General features: G+C 54.6%; 6 protein-coding genes across 6 annotated transcripts in view; 3 read left to right on the forward strand and 3 right to left on the reverse strand.

Annotated features, from left to right (window-relative positions):
- HMPREF1541_06771 (uncharacterized protein) overlaps positions 1-369 on the forward strand; it is a gene marked incomplete at both ends in the record, with an annotated part of 2,069 nt that extends 1,700 nt beyond the window's left edge. Inside the window, 2 exons of the mRNA XM_008721100.1 lie at positions 68-162; positions 229-369. Of these exons, the coding sequence (XP_008719322.1) occupies positions 68-162; positions 229-369 (236 nt within the window). The remainder of the gene's footprint in view (positions 1-67; positions 163-228) is intronic.
- An 81-nt stretch (positions 370-450) lies between these two features.
- Positions 451-2,352, reverse strand: HMPREF1541_06772 (uncharacterized protein; the record flags this gene model as incomplete). Its single annotated transcript, XM_008721101.1, has 5 exons — positions 451-1,110; positions 1,188-1,549; positions 1,607-1,782; positions 1,838-2,122; positions 2,186-2,352. 5 exons carry the CDS (start codon positions 2,350-2,352, stop codon positions 451-453), a joined length of 1,650 nt encoding a protein of 549 aa, XP_008719323.1.
- A 521-nt stretch (positions 2,353-2,873) lies between these two features.
- HMPREF1541_06773 (uncharacterized protein) lies at positions 2,874-5,780 on the reverse strand (the record flags this gene model as incomplete). Its single annotated transcript, XM_008721102.1, has 1 exon — positions 2,874-5,780. One exon carries the CDS (start codon positions 5,778-5,780, stop codon positions 2,874-2,876), a length of 2,907 nt encoding a protein of 968 aa, XP_008719324.1.
- Positions 5,781-6,644: 864 nt separating this feature from the next.
- Positions 6,645-7,364, forward strand: HMPREF1541_06774 (uncharacterized protein; the record flags this gene model as incomplete). The annotated part of the gene is made up of 1 exon (XM_008721103.1): positions 6,645-7,364. One exon carries the CDS (start codon positions 6,645-6,647, stop codon positions 7,362-7,364), a length of 720 nt encoding a protein of 239 aa, XP_008719325.1.
- Positions 7,365-7,457: 93 nt separating this feature from the next.
- On the reverse strand, positions 7,458-11,623 carry HMPREF1541_06775 (uncharacterized protein; the record flags this gene model as incomplete). The annotated part of the gene is made up of 3 exons (XM_008721104.1): positions 7,458-8,581; positions 8,626-9,049; positions 9,098-11,623. 3 exons carry the CDS (start codon positions 11,621-11,623, stop codon positions 7,458-7,460), a joined length of 4,074 nt encoding a protein of 1,357 aa, XP_008719326.1.
- A 718-nt stretch (positions 11,624-12,341) lies between these two features.
- Positions 12,342-14,055, forward strand: HMPREF1541_06776 (uncharacterized protein; the record flags this gene model as incomplete). Its single annotated transcript, XM_008721105.1, has 2 exons — positions 12,342-12,664; positions 12,711-14,055. The coding sequence occupies 2 exons, from the start codon at positions 12,342-12,344 to the stop codon at positions 14,053-14,055; spliced, it is 1,668 nt and encodes a 555-aa protein (XP_008719327.1).
- Between the last annotated feature and the right edge of the window lie 300 nt (positions 14,056-14,355).

A 14,355-nucleotide genomic window follows, 5' to 3' on the forward strand; every position in this document is an offset into this window, starting at 1 on the left:
GGGGGGGGGGGGCGGAAGTCGAGAATGCAAGTAAAGGGCGTTTTGCTGACAAAGGCTTCGCTCCCAGGCCGGCGTGTTTGCTCGGGCTATAACGTGGGCGAAACGAATGTTTGGATCGCTATTGCCAGGCTGCTCTATTGCTTTGACTTTGAAGAACTTCCGGTGAGTTAGAGAAACGCTTCCCCCCCCTCTCTCTGCGAGAGACGGAGAGCTGACACAGCTGCGCAGGGCCAACCGATAGACACATTCACGACCAATTGGGGCGAGCATCGGTGGGCGCCGTTCCCCGTGAAGATCACGCCGCGCAGCCAGGCACATGCAGAGTTGATTCAGCGCGAGTGTGCGGCCGCGGTTGATATGGACTACTAGAATGGAAGCTGCTCTAGGCATCGCACACAGCTGAGACCAAAATCAAACATGCTGTAACCTCACGAGATTGTGCTTCTTCTTTTACCCGAGATGCTTGCCCAAGATGAAGTCGATGAACACCGCGCCCAACGAATCCCATCCCACAGCATTGGCAATGTCCACGATCTCAGGCTTCCGACCCGTCCCCGTGCTCGCGATCGCGTCCTCGACAACCGTCGACTTTGCCGCGCCCTCGCCCTGCCCGATACCACTGCCAGTGCCACTGGGGCCGTAGACTTTAGCGGCTCTCCCGCCATCCCTGTCCTCAAACTTGCTCCACGGCTGCTGGCCCGCGACGAACCTCGCAAAATCCACGCCCATCTGCTGCGCCGCCTCCCTCTGCGCGGGCGGCAGCTTCTCGTTGTAGTTCTGGAACAAAAACACCACGTCCAGGACGTGCGTGGCGCGGCCCTGGAACTTGCCCGGCCAGGGATTCGGCTCGTTGAAGAAGAAGACGTTGGTGTCGCAGCCGGAGGAAAAGCCTTTGGCGAAGGCGAGCGTGCCCAGCGTGAAGGAGACGTCGTTGATGAAGTTGAGGAGCTTGAGGAAGGCCGTCTCGTCGTCGGCGGCGTCGCTGAAGTCGTAGAGCGCGAGGAGTTTCTCGGCTTCGGCGGGGTGGGAGGCCAGCGTGGCTTTGGCGGAGGCGGGAAATTTGAGAGAGAGGGGCTTGAGGAAGCTCATGAGCCAGTAGAGCACGGATGCCTGTTCAGTGCTTTTGTCAGCTGTGGGTTTCGTTGTTGGCTCAAGGGGAAGAAGGGCAGGGCGGGTGGGCGACGTACGTCGAAGGCAGAATCGCCCACAGCCAACGCTTTCAACCATGATTTGGCGGGCACGGAAGCATCGTTGGGGTCCATGACGGTGGCATAACTGGGGAAGGCGGCGATGATGTCTCCATCAATGACAGCATTTGGCTGGATGTTGGGGGGCACCTTGGCCAGAATCTGGTCCATTGGTAGCGTCAAGAGGGCTTTGATCCGCTCCTCGCTGGAGAGACTATCCAGACCAAGCGCGGTACAGACCTGTTTGTAGTTGCCTTCATGAACGACGGGCGGGAGAGCTGGACGCACCAGGCAGGTGCCACCAGTTGCGATAGCCCTTTGAAAGATGGGCTGCTGTGAGAACAGATGCAACGTGACGGCCACTTTTGTCCCAGGTCAGCTAAAGCCCGCACTTGAAACACTGGCAATGGCAAACTCACTTGCTCCGGCGCTTTCACCGATGATGGTGATATTATCTGGATCTCCGCCAAAGCCAGCGATGTGGCGTCTCACCCACTCGAGCCCGGCGCGTTGGTCCCGGAGAAAGTTATTGCCTTTGTAGCCGGCCGCCTTGAGCTCTTCAGACGTGAGAAATCCAGACAGGCCTAAGCGGTAGCTGGCCCGGTGTCAGCTGTATGTTCTCGGATTGCGAGAGTGCGGAAATAACTCACTTGAGGCCAACGCCAATCACTGGCACTCCATTGGCAGCGGCCAGCTTGACCAGCCGACCATGATCGTAGTGAGGCCAACTGGCAGCGCCAACCACGAAGCCTCCGCCATGGATCCAGACAAAGACAGGCAATCTCGAGGCGGAAGCTGGTCCACGCTTCGGAATCGTGATGCCTAAGTTCAAGCAGTCGACATCGGAATTCACCTCCTCTGGCTTCGGGATCTCGTTTTGAATGAACAGGCCGACCTCATTCTCGAAGCCATTGGGAGCGCTGTAACTTGTCGAACTATCGCCCAAAAGCCTATTAATCGTCCGACTTGAGGGGGGGGACCAGATTGGCTACACTCACGCATGCTTTGTGGCATCGATCTCAGGACCGTATTCTGTCCGGACAACGGGTTCGGATAGGCGATCCCTTAGCGTTGCGTACTGGATGCCGAGGAACTGCTCCACCTCGTCACCGGCGTTACCCTTGAAGACGCCCAGGTCAGGATGTTGGAGAGTGACGGTCGACATGGTCAAGTTTTACTCGGAGAAATGGCGGTAGGAAGGCCTCCTGACACAGCAGTCTACTGGACACTCAGCGCGTTTATGTCAGTAAGTTTGGGGATACCCCCATCCGTGCGCCGGAACTGGGTCAAGCACGTTTAACCCCACCATGCCTTTCGAATTCTATGTGGCGCTTGCAAAACTGGAGCCAGCCGTTCAAAGGCGCGACGATACATGCGAAAGGAGAGTGCAGAGGTGGGGTCTTCGAGGGGGGTTTTGGCCCCGCGATCCGTATAGTGAGGAATATCATCCATTAGGCTTGCCCTCACATTCGACATGAACGAGCTTTAGTGATTTAATTCCTCTGACATAAGACAAGGCTCTACCACCACTCACATGCAGCACTGATCAATCATGATAATCATGCTTAGATATTTCTCGCATTATTCCATGCGATGCTAGCATTCCCTGAGATAGCGAATGGGTATTCTCCGAACTCCTTCGCAATGTTCTTGGAAATCGTTGCTTTTTCATTTGTCCTCTCGTAGCTAGGCTGTCGGTTCCTCACTTGATGAATCGGACTCGGTCGGCTGGGCGAGTACGATCGACTGTGCATCGTCAATCAGTCGAACATCGGGCAAGGCCAGTGCCGCCAATGACCCCGGCCGAAACTGTCCTCGGAGTGCTTGTATGCGTGTGATGAGTTCTCGCGCCAGCTGACCAACGTCTTCAATCTCCTGTATCTCGCCTTGTTCGTCACGGTCACCTTCGATTGCCTGACCGGCTTCTTCTGTAGATGCCACGTCTCCGATCCTCATATCTCGAAACTCGCTCAGAAACTCGGCCGCTTCGTCGGAAGCGGCCCCTCTACTATTCGAGGCGCGTCGTGCCTCAAGTGGTTTTCGCATCCTGTCTTTTCGCTTTTGCTTTCGCGACCGTCCACCGAGGGCTGTCTGAGCAGCAAGAAAAGCTTCGGTGAACTTTTTGCATTTGCCAGTTGCCATCCTCGACCATCTGCAGTTCTCACAGAAGAACAGGGCTGACTCACTTCCACCTGAGCCGCCTTCTTCGGCCGTGGGTACCTGGCACCCTCGGCATGGACAAGGTGCTCCCATGTGACCAACGCATTCCCCGCAAACATTGACCTTGCACTCGGAACATTGTCGCATCACTGCTATACATCTGCGTCGATGGTCGCCAGCAGGCCGAATGGCGGGACAGAAGAACGAGGAGCAGCCTTTCCATGCAGGATTCATGGCCGGCATCGTCGTTTTCTTTGCCGGCCTCTTCTGAGCCGACTTGGGTTCGGGAGTAGCAGGAGTGGTGAAAGCTGAAGGCGCCGGCGATGACGAACGCGAAGCTGCATCAGTGCAATTAGATCCCCTGGAAAGCGGCCGACCTGGCACATCCATGTCTTGCAGAAGAGCGTTCTGAACCGTGCTTCGGTCGGTGGAAGGGCCCGCCACAGTCGGAGGCTCGACGGTGTTGGTTGACACCGTCACCGGATCCAGCGAGCTGCGTGCAGGCGTAGTTTGTCGCAGGAGCGATATGAGCCGCTCTGTGCTGAGAGGAAATCCAGGTGTGTGCTGGACTGCGGTGCTCGAGGAAGGGTTCAGGCCATCGGTGTTGCTCGCTGCTTGGCTGATTGTGGGATCGATCAATTTCAACTGCTCCGTGATGCGCTCCCACCGCTGTTCCCATTTCTTCTTTTGCAGTGTGTACTCCCGACTCTCGTGCGGCAGGTCTTTGAATCCGCAGATGCGCACCTTGAGGCGATCGCGCATGTCGTGTTTCACGCAGAGCGGTAACGAGCAGCCTTTGCAGTTGATACGCCAGGTCTCGGTCGCATGGCATTCGTCGCAGAGCACTCGAGGAACTGGAGCAAAAGGGAGTGGTTGTTGCTCGTTGCCACGGAAATTGCGGGCAAAGAAGTCAGGGAGAGACCTCCAGCGTCCGGCCAATTCCGGCTTGCCTTCGGCACCTTCAGTCGTGTCTGCTGCATCGTCATCGGGCTGGGGGTCAGGCTCGATGAAGTCCGAATCCTCCCATCCTTCGCCTTTGGGTAGAGGCGCAGCTCGAAGAGATTCCGCATCGCGGGTTGAACCACTCGGGAATGTTATGCCCCCTCCTCCAGAGAAGACTGGCTCGGTACAGCACCACCTGAATTTGATGATGGATAAGCCGTTGGTCGAAGCATTCGGGGCCGTGGGCGGTCCCTGAGGTGACGGAAGATCCTGGTCTTGCATTGAACAAGGAGAGACGGCGCAACCTGGAGCCCACCAGAACTTGTTTCGTTCAGATTCTGGCGCATTCTTGTTTCGGAGATACGGACGGTCAAAAGCGCAGGAAGCACACAATGTCTTCCTACACCCTGCGCAGTGCATCATGATGGAGCACTGCTCACAGCGTTCCAGGATATGCTCGCCGCAGTTGTTGCATTGAATATCCTCCACGAATTTGCGATGCGATTGTCGGAGATGCATCGGAACATCCTTGCCCTCCCCTGTCACACTGATCGTCTCGCCCTTGTGTGCCTTTTCATTCGTAACCCAGAATCTGGCGTCTGATTTGCGATTTCGGTTGTTTTGCTGAGATTGGGCAGGATTTGCTGATTCCGGGGGACCAAGCCAGTTCTTGCTACGCCAGAGGCGATCGTAAACGACCCAGACTTCGCGTGGATCTTGTGGCGAGCGCATGGTAACATAGCCACGTCGTCGAAAGCAGCGAGATCCCGGCGTAGTGCACCAGGCCGTGTCGGTCCAGATGCCGAGGGTGTGACATGTCTTGACAAGCTCGTGCGTGGGTTCACTGTCGCTCTCCTTACGGGCTAGGCTGCTGGGCAAATATGGTCGTCTTCGGTGATGCCGACAACGGTATGTGTACAGACTTTTAAGTGCCAATTTGTCGTAGGGATATAAGCCACCAGTCCCCGCTCCTTGCTTCGCCAACGCATGCAGCTGAAGCCACGGATTGATGTGATATTTGAGCGATACGTTCTTACAGCCTCTGACAGACAGGTGCTGAAGGGTTTCTCTGCGCAGGATCAACACAGTCTGTGTGAGTGTGCCGCCACTAACAGCCGTATTGTCCAACTCGAGGCTTTGAAGACGCGTACTGTAAGGATTAATGACATTGATGAGTAACTGGTCCAGTGAATAGTTTCCTGCTTGCTTGGATCCCGAGTTTGCTGCGTTCGGGGTTGGAGATGCTGCGGCAGGCTGATACAGACGCCAGGATATGAAGCGCCATGCGGTGGGGAGGCCTCTCAAGGAGTTTCGAAGGTATGGACTTGTATGGTAGAGGTGTAGGGCATCTTCAGTGGTTATCTGCGCGAGCAGGGAATCGAGGATTGGAGGATTCGAGCATATCAATCGTTCGAAGATGGACGGTACATCGGAGGAAGTGTCTGATGGCGCGGGCGCAGGTTGGGACGCGGGAGGTTCAGCGCTCGACATGATAGAGAACGGGAGATGCAAGAGGCAAGCGCATATCGAGTTGAGCCGTAAATCACCACGCGGCCGTTGGAGTTTGGCAACTGACAGGACTGATGAATAGGCGGTAGAGGCTTGAGGATGGGCGGTCTCGCTTAGTTTTCGTAGGTGGGGGGATTGATTCGCTGATCAAGATGTAGGGAAGAGGGGGACGAGATGAGTGTGTAGATATAAGGTCCAGAGATCGTGTATGGTAGGTAGCGTTGTACGTGAAAAGCCTGACTGACGCCTTGCAGTGGCAGAAGGATGGTGTCACTGAAGCCTAGGGCTCTGCGGTTGCGGGTTCCAACTGGAAGCGACAGGGGTGACGGGTGGCGCCCGGAACGCCTCCAGCCCGCCAAGCCTGGGGTGGGTCTCGTCTTATGGTCGACCGGGAGGTTCCTTCATCTTCATCTTCAGCTCGTCGACTGCAAGGGCGCCACAAGGGGCAGTGTGTCTGCCAAGTTTGAGCATAGCGGTCCCTTCCGGCCACATTCAACGACGCTCAATACTTCTCACCAATGCCACCAGGGTATTCGGCGCACAAAATATTCCGTACAAGCGCCATGACCACGTCGAGAACTACTGACATATTGCTCGACCTCCGGCAGCACTGAAAATTGAATCATGGCAAGACCATTGGCAGACTCTTCTCTCCTTGAAAGGCAGAAGTAGTCTAAAACACTCCTCCTTCCCCCCAAGATTCCTCCGAACGTGAGGCTGCGTATCGGTGGATATTCGGAGACATATGGATGGCCTGTGCATTGCTGCTTTCCACCGGCACAGGGGCATACAAAAGGGCCCTAAGCCCACAATGCTGACCCTATTGGTCTCCAAACGTTTTCCAACATGAAAGAAGCAGAAGCACCCCAGCCAACGACGACATTCATTCTCCTAAGAAGCCACGAGCCGACCAACTGTCCAACCATTACCGATGCTGGATCGCAAGCTGGCCAAGCCTTCAACCAAGTCTTGCGCTACATCGCCGGATGTCCAGGGTTCCAAACACAGCTGTTTGGGTGGCCATGGAGACCAGATCCCGAGGATGTCAACGTAAACGAATGGATGGCCTCCATCACGCCTGGCCTGTTAGGCTTGTTCATCAACTGGAACGATGAGCGATCGGCGCGTAACTTCTTGTTGCAATCATCGCTATCTCAGGCTTTCCAGGGCCTGACCACATTTTTCGAAACGCCTTCGGCCATGTCTACATCGACTCCAGCCTTCGATCAACCCATGGCTATCAACATCACCTGGAGTCACGGAAACATCGTCAAGACGTTGAATCGAACTAAGTTGCCGCTACGAATCGCTATAGGTCAAGCCACCGAAGCTGCAGACGAGCATATGGGAGAGGACATGAGTTGGGCAACCGGCACTAACGTTGGACAGTCGAGTATGGATACAGAGACATGTCTTCGTCTCGACCATATATCGTCAGACCTGAAGTCAGTGAATGGCCGACCTTCAAGCGATGGGGCCATTACGTTCAGCTTGATGAGAACCAGATATTGCAGCCGACTCAAGGAAGATCTCTACGACATGATCAGGGCACGTCGAGCCGACTGAGACCAGTATGTTACGAATGGGAAGCTGCTTTCAATCTCCGCGGCAGGCCTCCAATGCCCGCCGCCGCCATATGTGCATCCCAATGGTAAACCTCTAGATACCCTCCCAACCGTTCTCCTCCCTCTTCTTCTTGTACCACTCCTGAACATACTTCAAACCTGTATGGGGTCCATATGGTTCAAACTCCCAAGGACGCCTTGGCGGCTCCAAGCCAGTTTCCTCAAGGCAGTTCTTCTGCAGCGTAGCCAAATCACCTCCACGGTCGTAAGCAGGAGCATCACCAGTCCTCTTCGCCTTGATCTCCGCACGCAGCGTATCCGTCTCACCGCTCTTGACGGAAAAGTCGGCCGGGTCGACAACAACCCCGTAGTTCTCCTTTGCGCCCTCCAGAGTGACCAGCCTCTGGTGGACCTCTAGGGCAACTTTCTCAGCTGGACGAGTCAACGGATCACCAAAGCCGCCTCCACCCCAGGTAATCCACTCGAGAAGATCTCCAGGAGCAACTTTGACGTGATCGCACTTCGATGGTAGAGGCCTAGGGGTTGGTTTCTCCGATTTGGAGTATTCGTAGAAGATTTTGCGCGACCGCATCCCCGGCTGGCCTCCTTTGATGCCCCATGGCTTTGTGAACCATCGGTCGTCGTGCAGAGAGAACTCGCCCTTGGCCAAAAAGCGGTATAGCGTACGCTGCGCGTTTCCGCCACGGTAGAAGCCCGCCCCACCACTATCGGCCATGCTCTCGTTCGCCTCGATGCGCAGCGGATAATTGAGCTCAATGCTTTCGGTCGGAATCGATTTGATGGCGGGCCACAAGCAGTGGCAATCAGGCCCATCTCCGGCTGGGCGAGCAGGAACGCCGCCAAATCCAATCTGGTACAACAGAAACCATTCCCCGTCAGGTTTGAAGCCGGAGTAGTAGAAATGCGGCGAGTCGCTGAAGCCAGCGGCGGTCTTGTAGTTGTCGTTGCGCTGGCCGATCAGAGCTTGGATAATGTCCAGCGTGCGGCCCAGAAAGTGGGTTCGGCAGGAGACCGGGGCTGGCCTGACAGGTTTGAGGAGTGAACCCTCTGGAATGTAAACCTCGATTAGATCGTGGAAGCCATCATTGATGACCGTCCCAGGAGCTGCAGCGGCGATCAGATAGTAGCCCAAGAACATCTTGAACATAACCTCGCTGAAATAGTAGTTGATGCTATGGTCGCTCTGCGGAGAAGTGCCTGCATCGTGTTAGAGGCGTTGCATGCTCGCAACGAAGACATACCTGACCAGTCCCATCTCAGCTTGCCCTCGTCCGTGCGATGAGTTGTGCACGTCACAGCCCACGGACCTACCCCGTGGCCGTCATCATCCACAAAGTCGGTAAAAGTTGCCTTTTCGCTCGTAAAAGTCGAGTCAATGATCCTAGACATGGCCACGCGGTTGCGATGCAAAAGTTCGTCACACGACGCTTTGTAAAGTTCAACACCAAATCTGTCAATTAACTCACACACACGACCAGCAGCGGTCCTTGTAGCAGCCACAATGGCAGTCAAGTCGCTACGATACCAGTCGGGTTCACGAGAGTTGCGGCAGAGAAGCTCCACAAGGTCATCGTTCATGATACCCTTGCTGTAGAGCTTGATGCACGGAATCTGGACGCCGTCGTCAAAGATACTATTGGCTTCAATGGACATAGAGCCCGCCACCTAGAGTCGTCAGCTTGCAGCAGATGTGTTAAGGGTCTTCCAACATACCTTGCCACCGACATCTGTCAAATGGCCAAATTGGCTAGACCAGCCAATTAATTTGTGGTCGTAAAAGATCGGGAAAAGCACAATCACGTCGTTGAGATGAGAAACAGCCCCCTTTATCTGGTAGACATCATTCGTCACAAAGACATCACCTTCTTCAATTGGTTTGCCTTCCCACGCGTCCAAGAATTGGCCAATGAAGGAACCAAATTGGCCAACCAACATCTTACCTTCGGGGTTGGTGATGACATTGAATTCGTCCTGCTGCTCCCTAATGGCTGGCGACATTGCACATCGCAACATCAATGTGTCCATCTCGCTTCGAATAGATGCCAATGTGGACGCGATGAGTGTAGGGATCAAAGGCACATCTTTGACAAGAGCCTTCGCAGCCCCCGCCTCAAGATTTGGCGCTTCCCGCTTCTTCTCTTCGACTGGATTGATTACTATGTTGCCGATAGAGTCGATCCTACCCACGTAGCCAGGGAGAATGAGTGTATTGGCGTCCATCTCGGTAATGACGGCCGGGCCTGGGATCACAATGCCTTCCATGGTGATCTTTTCACGGTTCCAAAACGTGGCCTCGACCTTTTTGCCTTCAACGATAATTTGCTGCTTCTGAATCAGAGCATCAGCAGAGGGCTCGGAAGCCTCAGCTTTCTGGACACGAGGAATCTGCATCTCTGGAGAAGCATCGGTGATCAGAGCGCCGATACGCATGATTTCAAGCTCGAAATTCGCAAGGCAGTAGGTGAACTGCTGCTCGTGAAGGGCGTCGAATTTCTTGCGCAAAACATTCTTCCACTGCAGGTCATCAAGGCCAATGTCGCGTTCAGAAAAGTCGACAGTGAGAGTGAGAGCTTGTCCCTTGTATCGAAGATCGGCCTGGAATACAGCCTGGAGCTCCAGACCCTTATGTCCAGGCATCGACTTTTTCATGAATTCAACGCCGTTGTCTTGAAGAGCCCTGAACTTGGGCCGAATCTCGTCGATAGATGTGCTGGACAGAAGCTTGATATAGGATTCTGATGTGTCGTGGCTCAGTTTGGTCGTGGCATCGCCTTGAGCACACAGAACGCCAGGACTGGGAGGAACGATGACGGGCCAGGCGCCCAGGAGTTCGCCGATGGCATTCGCATGCATCGGGCCAGCGCCACCAAATGCAACGAAAGCATGGTCGCGCGGATCGAACCCCTGTTCAACCGAAACCACTCGAACTGCACCAAACATAGTCTCGTTCACGATGTTGATGATGTCCTCGGCCGCTTGCTCAACAGGAATGCCCATCTGGTCAGCTACTTTGGAAACAGCGACTCGAGCGGCTTCCACGTCCAGCTCGAACTCTCCGCCAAGCAACTGCTGCGGTAGTCGACCCAGAACCAGATTAGCATCAGTGACTGTGGCTTGCGTCCCCCCTTTGCCGTAGCAGGCAGGCCCAGGTTCGGCTCCAGAGCTTTCAGGTCCAACGCGCAGAGTTTCGGTCAGGTCCATGTAGGTGGCGATTGACCCACCACCTGCGCCCACAGTCTTGACGTCGATGGCGGGCGATCTGACTCGTAGCTCGTCGATGATGGTCTCTCGACGGAGTCTTGGACTGCCCTGATGAATGACAGCACAATCAGTACTTGTTCCACCCATATCGAGAGTGATGAGATTCTTGTATGGAGTATGCTGTGAGATGGCGTCCGCAGCACCCTTGACACCTCCTGCAGGACCTGACATGAGAATGCTGACAGGGAATTCGCCGGCAACCTCAAGACTGGTCAGACCTCCATCGCTTTTCAAGATCCGGATGGTGTCGCTGTCTTTCTTCAACGTCGACTCCAGGTTGCCGAGATACTTCTTGACGATTGGCATCACGAGTGAGTTGGCCGCCGTTGTGACAGACCTCTCGTATTCTCCAGCTTCTTTGAGGACGTCGCTCGAGCATACGATATCGACATCCGGTCCAAACTCTTCTCTCAACACCTTGGCAACTTGCTTCTCGTGTTCTCCGTTTGTATATGAATTAAGGAGTGAGACCGCAATCGCCTCGGGCTTTTGTCGCTTAAGATCTGCCAGGTCTTCCTTGAGCTGCTCGACATCGACCGGCTCCACAGACTCGCCATGGACAGACATCCTCTCCTTGCACTGAATGGTCCGCTGCAACGGGACAACAGGATCCGGGGGGTTATACATCAGCCATGCTCCAAGATGGCCGGGGATTTGTGATCGTCGGATGGCCAGAATGTCCTTGTGTCCCTGGGTCACCACCAGGCCAGTTTTAGCACCTTTACCTTCGAGAATGGCATTAGTGGCAGTCGTCGTGCCATGGTGAATGAAATCAAAAGAGCCATCGTAATCATACTTCTGCTTCAATATACCTTTGGCCTTGTTGATGCCATTCTTGATCCCGATGCTCTGATCCTTTTGAGTGGTAGGAACTTTGGCTCGAACCGTTTGTCCGTGAGGAGTGAAAACACAGACATCAGTGAACGTTCCACCCACATCAACGCCAAGTTGATAGTCTTCTGATAACGCCTCACCCATGTCGGTAGTGTTGTCACTCGAGGTTGATGGCTTGACTGCAGGTCAAGACTGCAAAGCTACAATCCAAAGAACTGAGCTGTAGATCGCCGGCACTCACTCATTTGGCAATCACCGAACCCAGCAGATACCTAGCGAAGCGTGCGCCATACTAGCCCAGATCATCAATCAGGGCATGACATAGAAACCTTACCTATCTTGAAGAGCTGCAAGACTGCTCGCTTGATAGGCTCACGGCCATCTCCAGAGAACCGAAACCCTGTCGGAAAAACGATATCAGGGTAGCGATACCCCGCCATTGACGCGTCGGCCCACGGGCTATTGCACTGCTTTGGGAGGCGAGATGCAAGACGCTGACTCGTGGACGGAGGAAGACGACCAAAATCGTTATCACACCTTACTGTAGGTACATGGAAGGAGCATTGTGGTCTTGACGCGTTTCGTCGACGCAAAAGTGGATCTTACCCCATCCGCAATCGATAACGCGTTTAAGTCACTTTGTAAACTTCCGAGATAGCTGACGTGGAGAAGTCCACCAGTCGTGGCCGCGAGCCGAAATCGCAACAGCCCATAGACATTCATTATGTGAAGGCTGAAGTGATGATTTGGCGATTGTCAGAAGACACGGTGGACTGACCACGCGTTGCACAATGTCAGTCATTTCTTTGGCCAGCGGAAGCACGTGAGTTGATATTAACGAACTGTGTAGACTACGTTTCTAATGGTGCACAGGTCCAGTGTGACACCAAAAGATCTCCAGACAGCCACGGCATCGACGGAGTTCGTCATCGGCAAAGAAACCGAACAGCGCGACTACCTCCTGCTGCTTCAGTCTGCCGATGCCGTAATTCAGGCAATCGAAGATGAAGACGATTACACTCCTCCCGAACTGCAACCCGTCGAGACGGTCGAGAAACGATCTTACTGGCGTCCAGAGCCAGCAGACAATCCACTGAATGCTTGGAGTCATCGATGTGAACTCAAAGCGAAGATGCCTACCTCGTTGCTGCTACAAGGGCGCAGCATTGCGCTGAAAGATAACATGTGAGTGACCAAAGGATGCTGAAGAACAAGAGCTGATACATTGAAGCTCGGTGGGCGGTCTACCGACGACTTTGGGAACATTTCATCAGTTTCTCTCGCAAGACGGTCAATATCCCGTGTCGCCAATCGACGCCACCGTTGTAAGACGTCTCCTGGAAGCCGGTGCAGTTATCAAAGGAACGGCCACCTGTGAGAACTACTCCGCATGTCCGCTGTCATACAGCGCCGCTTCTGGGCCAGTACATAACCCGTGGCTCCGGGGCTACAATGTTGGCGGCAGTTCCAGTGGTCCTGGTGCCCTGCTCGCAGCATCCATGATGAAGACTAGCTTTCGTGAGGTTGTCGACATGGCTATAGGTGGGGATCAAGGAGGCTCGATACGCCTGCCTGCAAGCTATGCCGGTGTCTACGGATTGAAGCCAACTCATGGCTTGGTTCCCTACACTGGCACAGCTTCGCTTGTTCCTATGCTGGACCATGTCGGGCCTATGGCGACCAATGTTCATGATATTGCTGCCCTGCTCCACGTGATAGCCGGCTTCGATGGGTTCGATCAGCGGATGACTGCCGAGGCGCCTTTAAGAAGTCAAGTTAAAGATTATCCAAAGCTGGTCGGTGATTTCATGTCACAGGTCAAGAGCAACGCCCCAACACTGAGAGTAGGCATTCTGAAAGAGGGCTTCACTGCTCCTGGGCTCAGTAACTCGGTAGGAGATGCCGTTCGCACAGCGACTGAACATTTCTCCGCCGCTGGAGCTACGGTTAGTGAGATTTCGGTGCCGATGCACAGTCTTGGTCCAGCTATCTGGACAGCAGCCACGAGGGCAAGCATGAGCGACTTTGCCTTCAAAGGTCAAGTGCCAGGACATCTGTCGTATGCACCGCCGCATCTCAAGCCACGGTGGCCCATGGACCAGGAGATGTATGACTTGCTGACCGCCACTAACCCGGCAGTCGTAAACGTTACAATATCAGGGACGCACCTCAAAAGTAAGTTCGGCAACTATGCCGAAGCCAAGGCTCATCGCAAGGTGTTCGAGCTACGCGCAGCATATGACGCAGCGTTTCAGGATGTCGATATCCTCGTAACGCCCACCGTTCCGACGGTGGCTATGCCGTTGCCTGGCGAAGGGTCCAGCGTTATGGATAAGCTAAATCTGTCAATTGGTAGCACGAGCAACACGTGCCCGTTCAATGTGACAGGTCATCCCGCCATAAGCGTTCCTTGCGGCTATCTTGCTCCAGAAGGTAATGGGATCGATGCAAGGCTCCCCGTTGGTATGCAGCTGGTCGCAAGACGCTGGGATGACGAGACGCTTTTGAAAGCTGCAGCGTTATTCGAAGCCGCGCACACTGGAACTCTTCAGCCTATCGCGCCTCGCACTGCTTAGCGAAGGATCCAGCGTAATAGACAAGCTCTGTGAGCAGCACGAGCAATCTGAGCCTGTTCGACGTGACAGCGGAGCCGTCCATAAGCGTCCCTTGCGGGTCCATTACTGTACCAGGCAACAGGAACCGCAAGGACCCAAGCAGCTAGTCGCGAAAGTGGAATGATGAACTACATTGAAAGCTACAGCATTATTGTTCAAACTTGAACCGGCCGGCGAAATTCTCGCTCATGGCATTGTGGTCCGCTGACCGTCAAGCAAGTGAAATTGTGGGGCACTTGGGCGGAGTGAGGGGGTTAGCGC

This window comes from Cyphellophora europaea (genome assembly GCF_000365145.1).
Source record: "Cyphellophora europaea CBS 101466 unplaced genomic scaffold supercont1.6, whole genome shotgun sequence".
Lineage (NCBI taxonomy): Eukaryota > Fungi > Ascomycota > Eurotiomycetes > Chaetothyriales > Cyphellophoraceae > Cyphellophora > Cyphellophora europaea.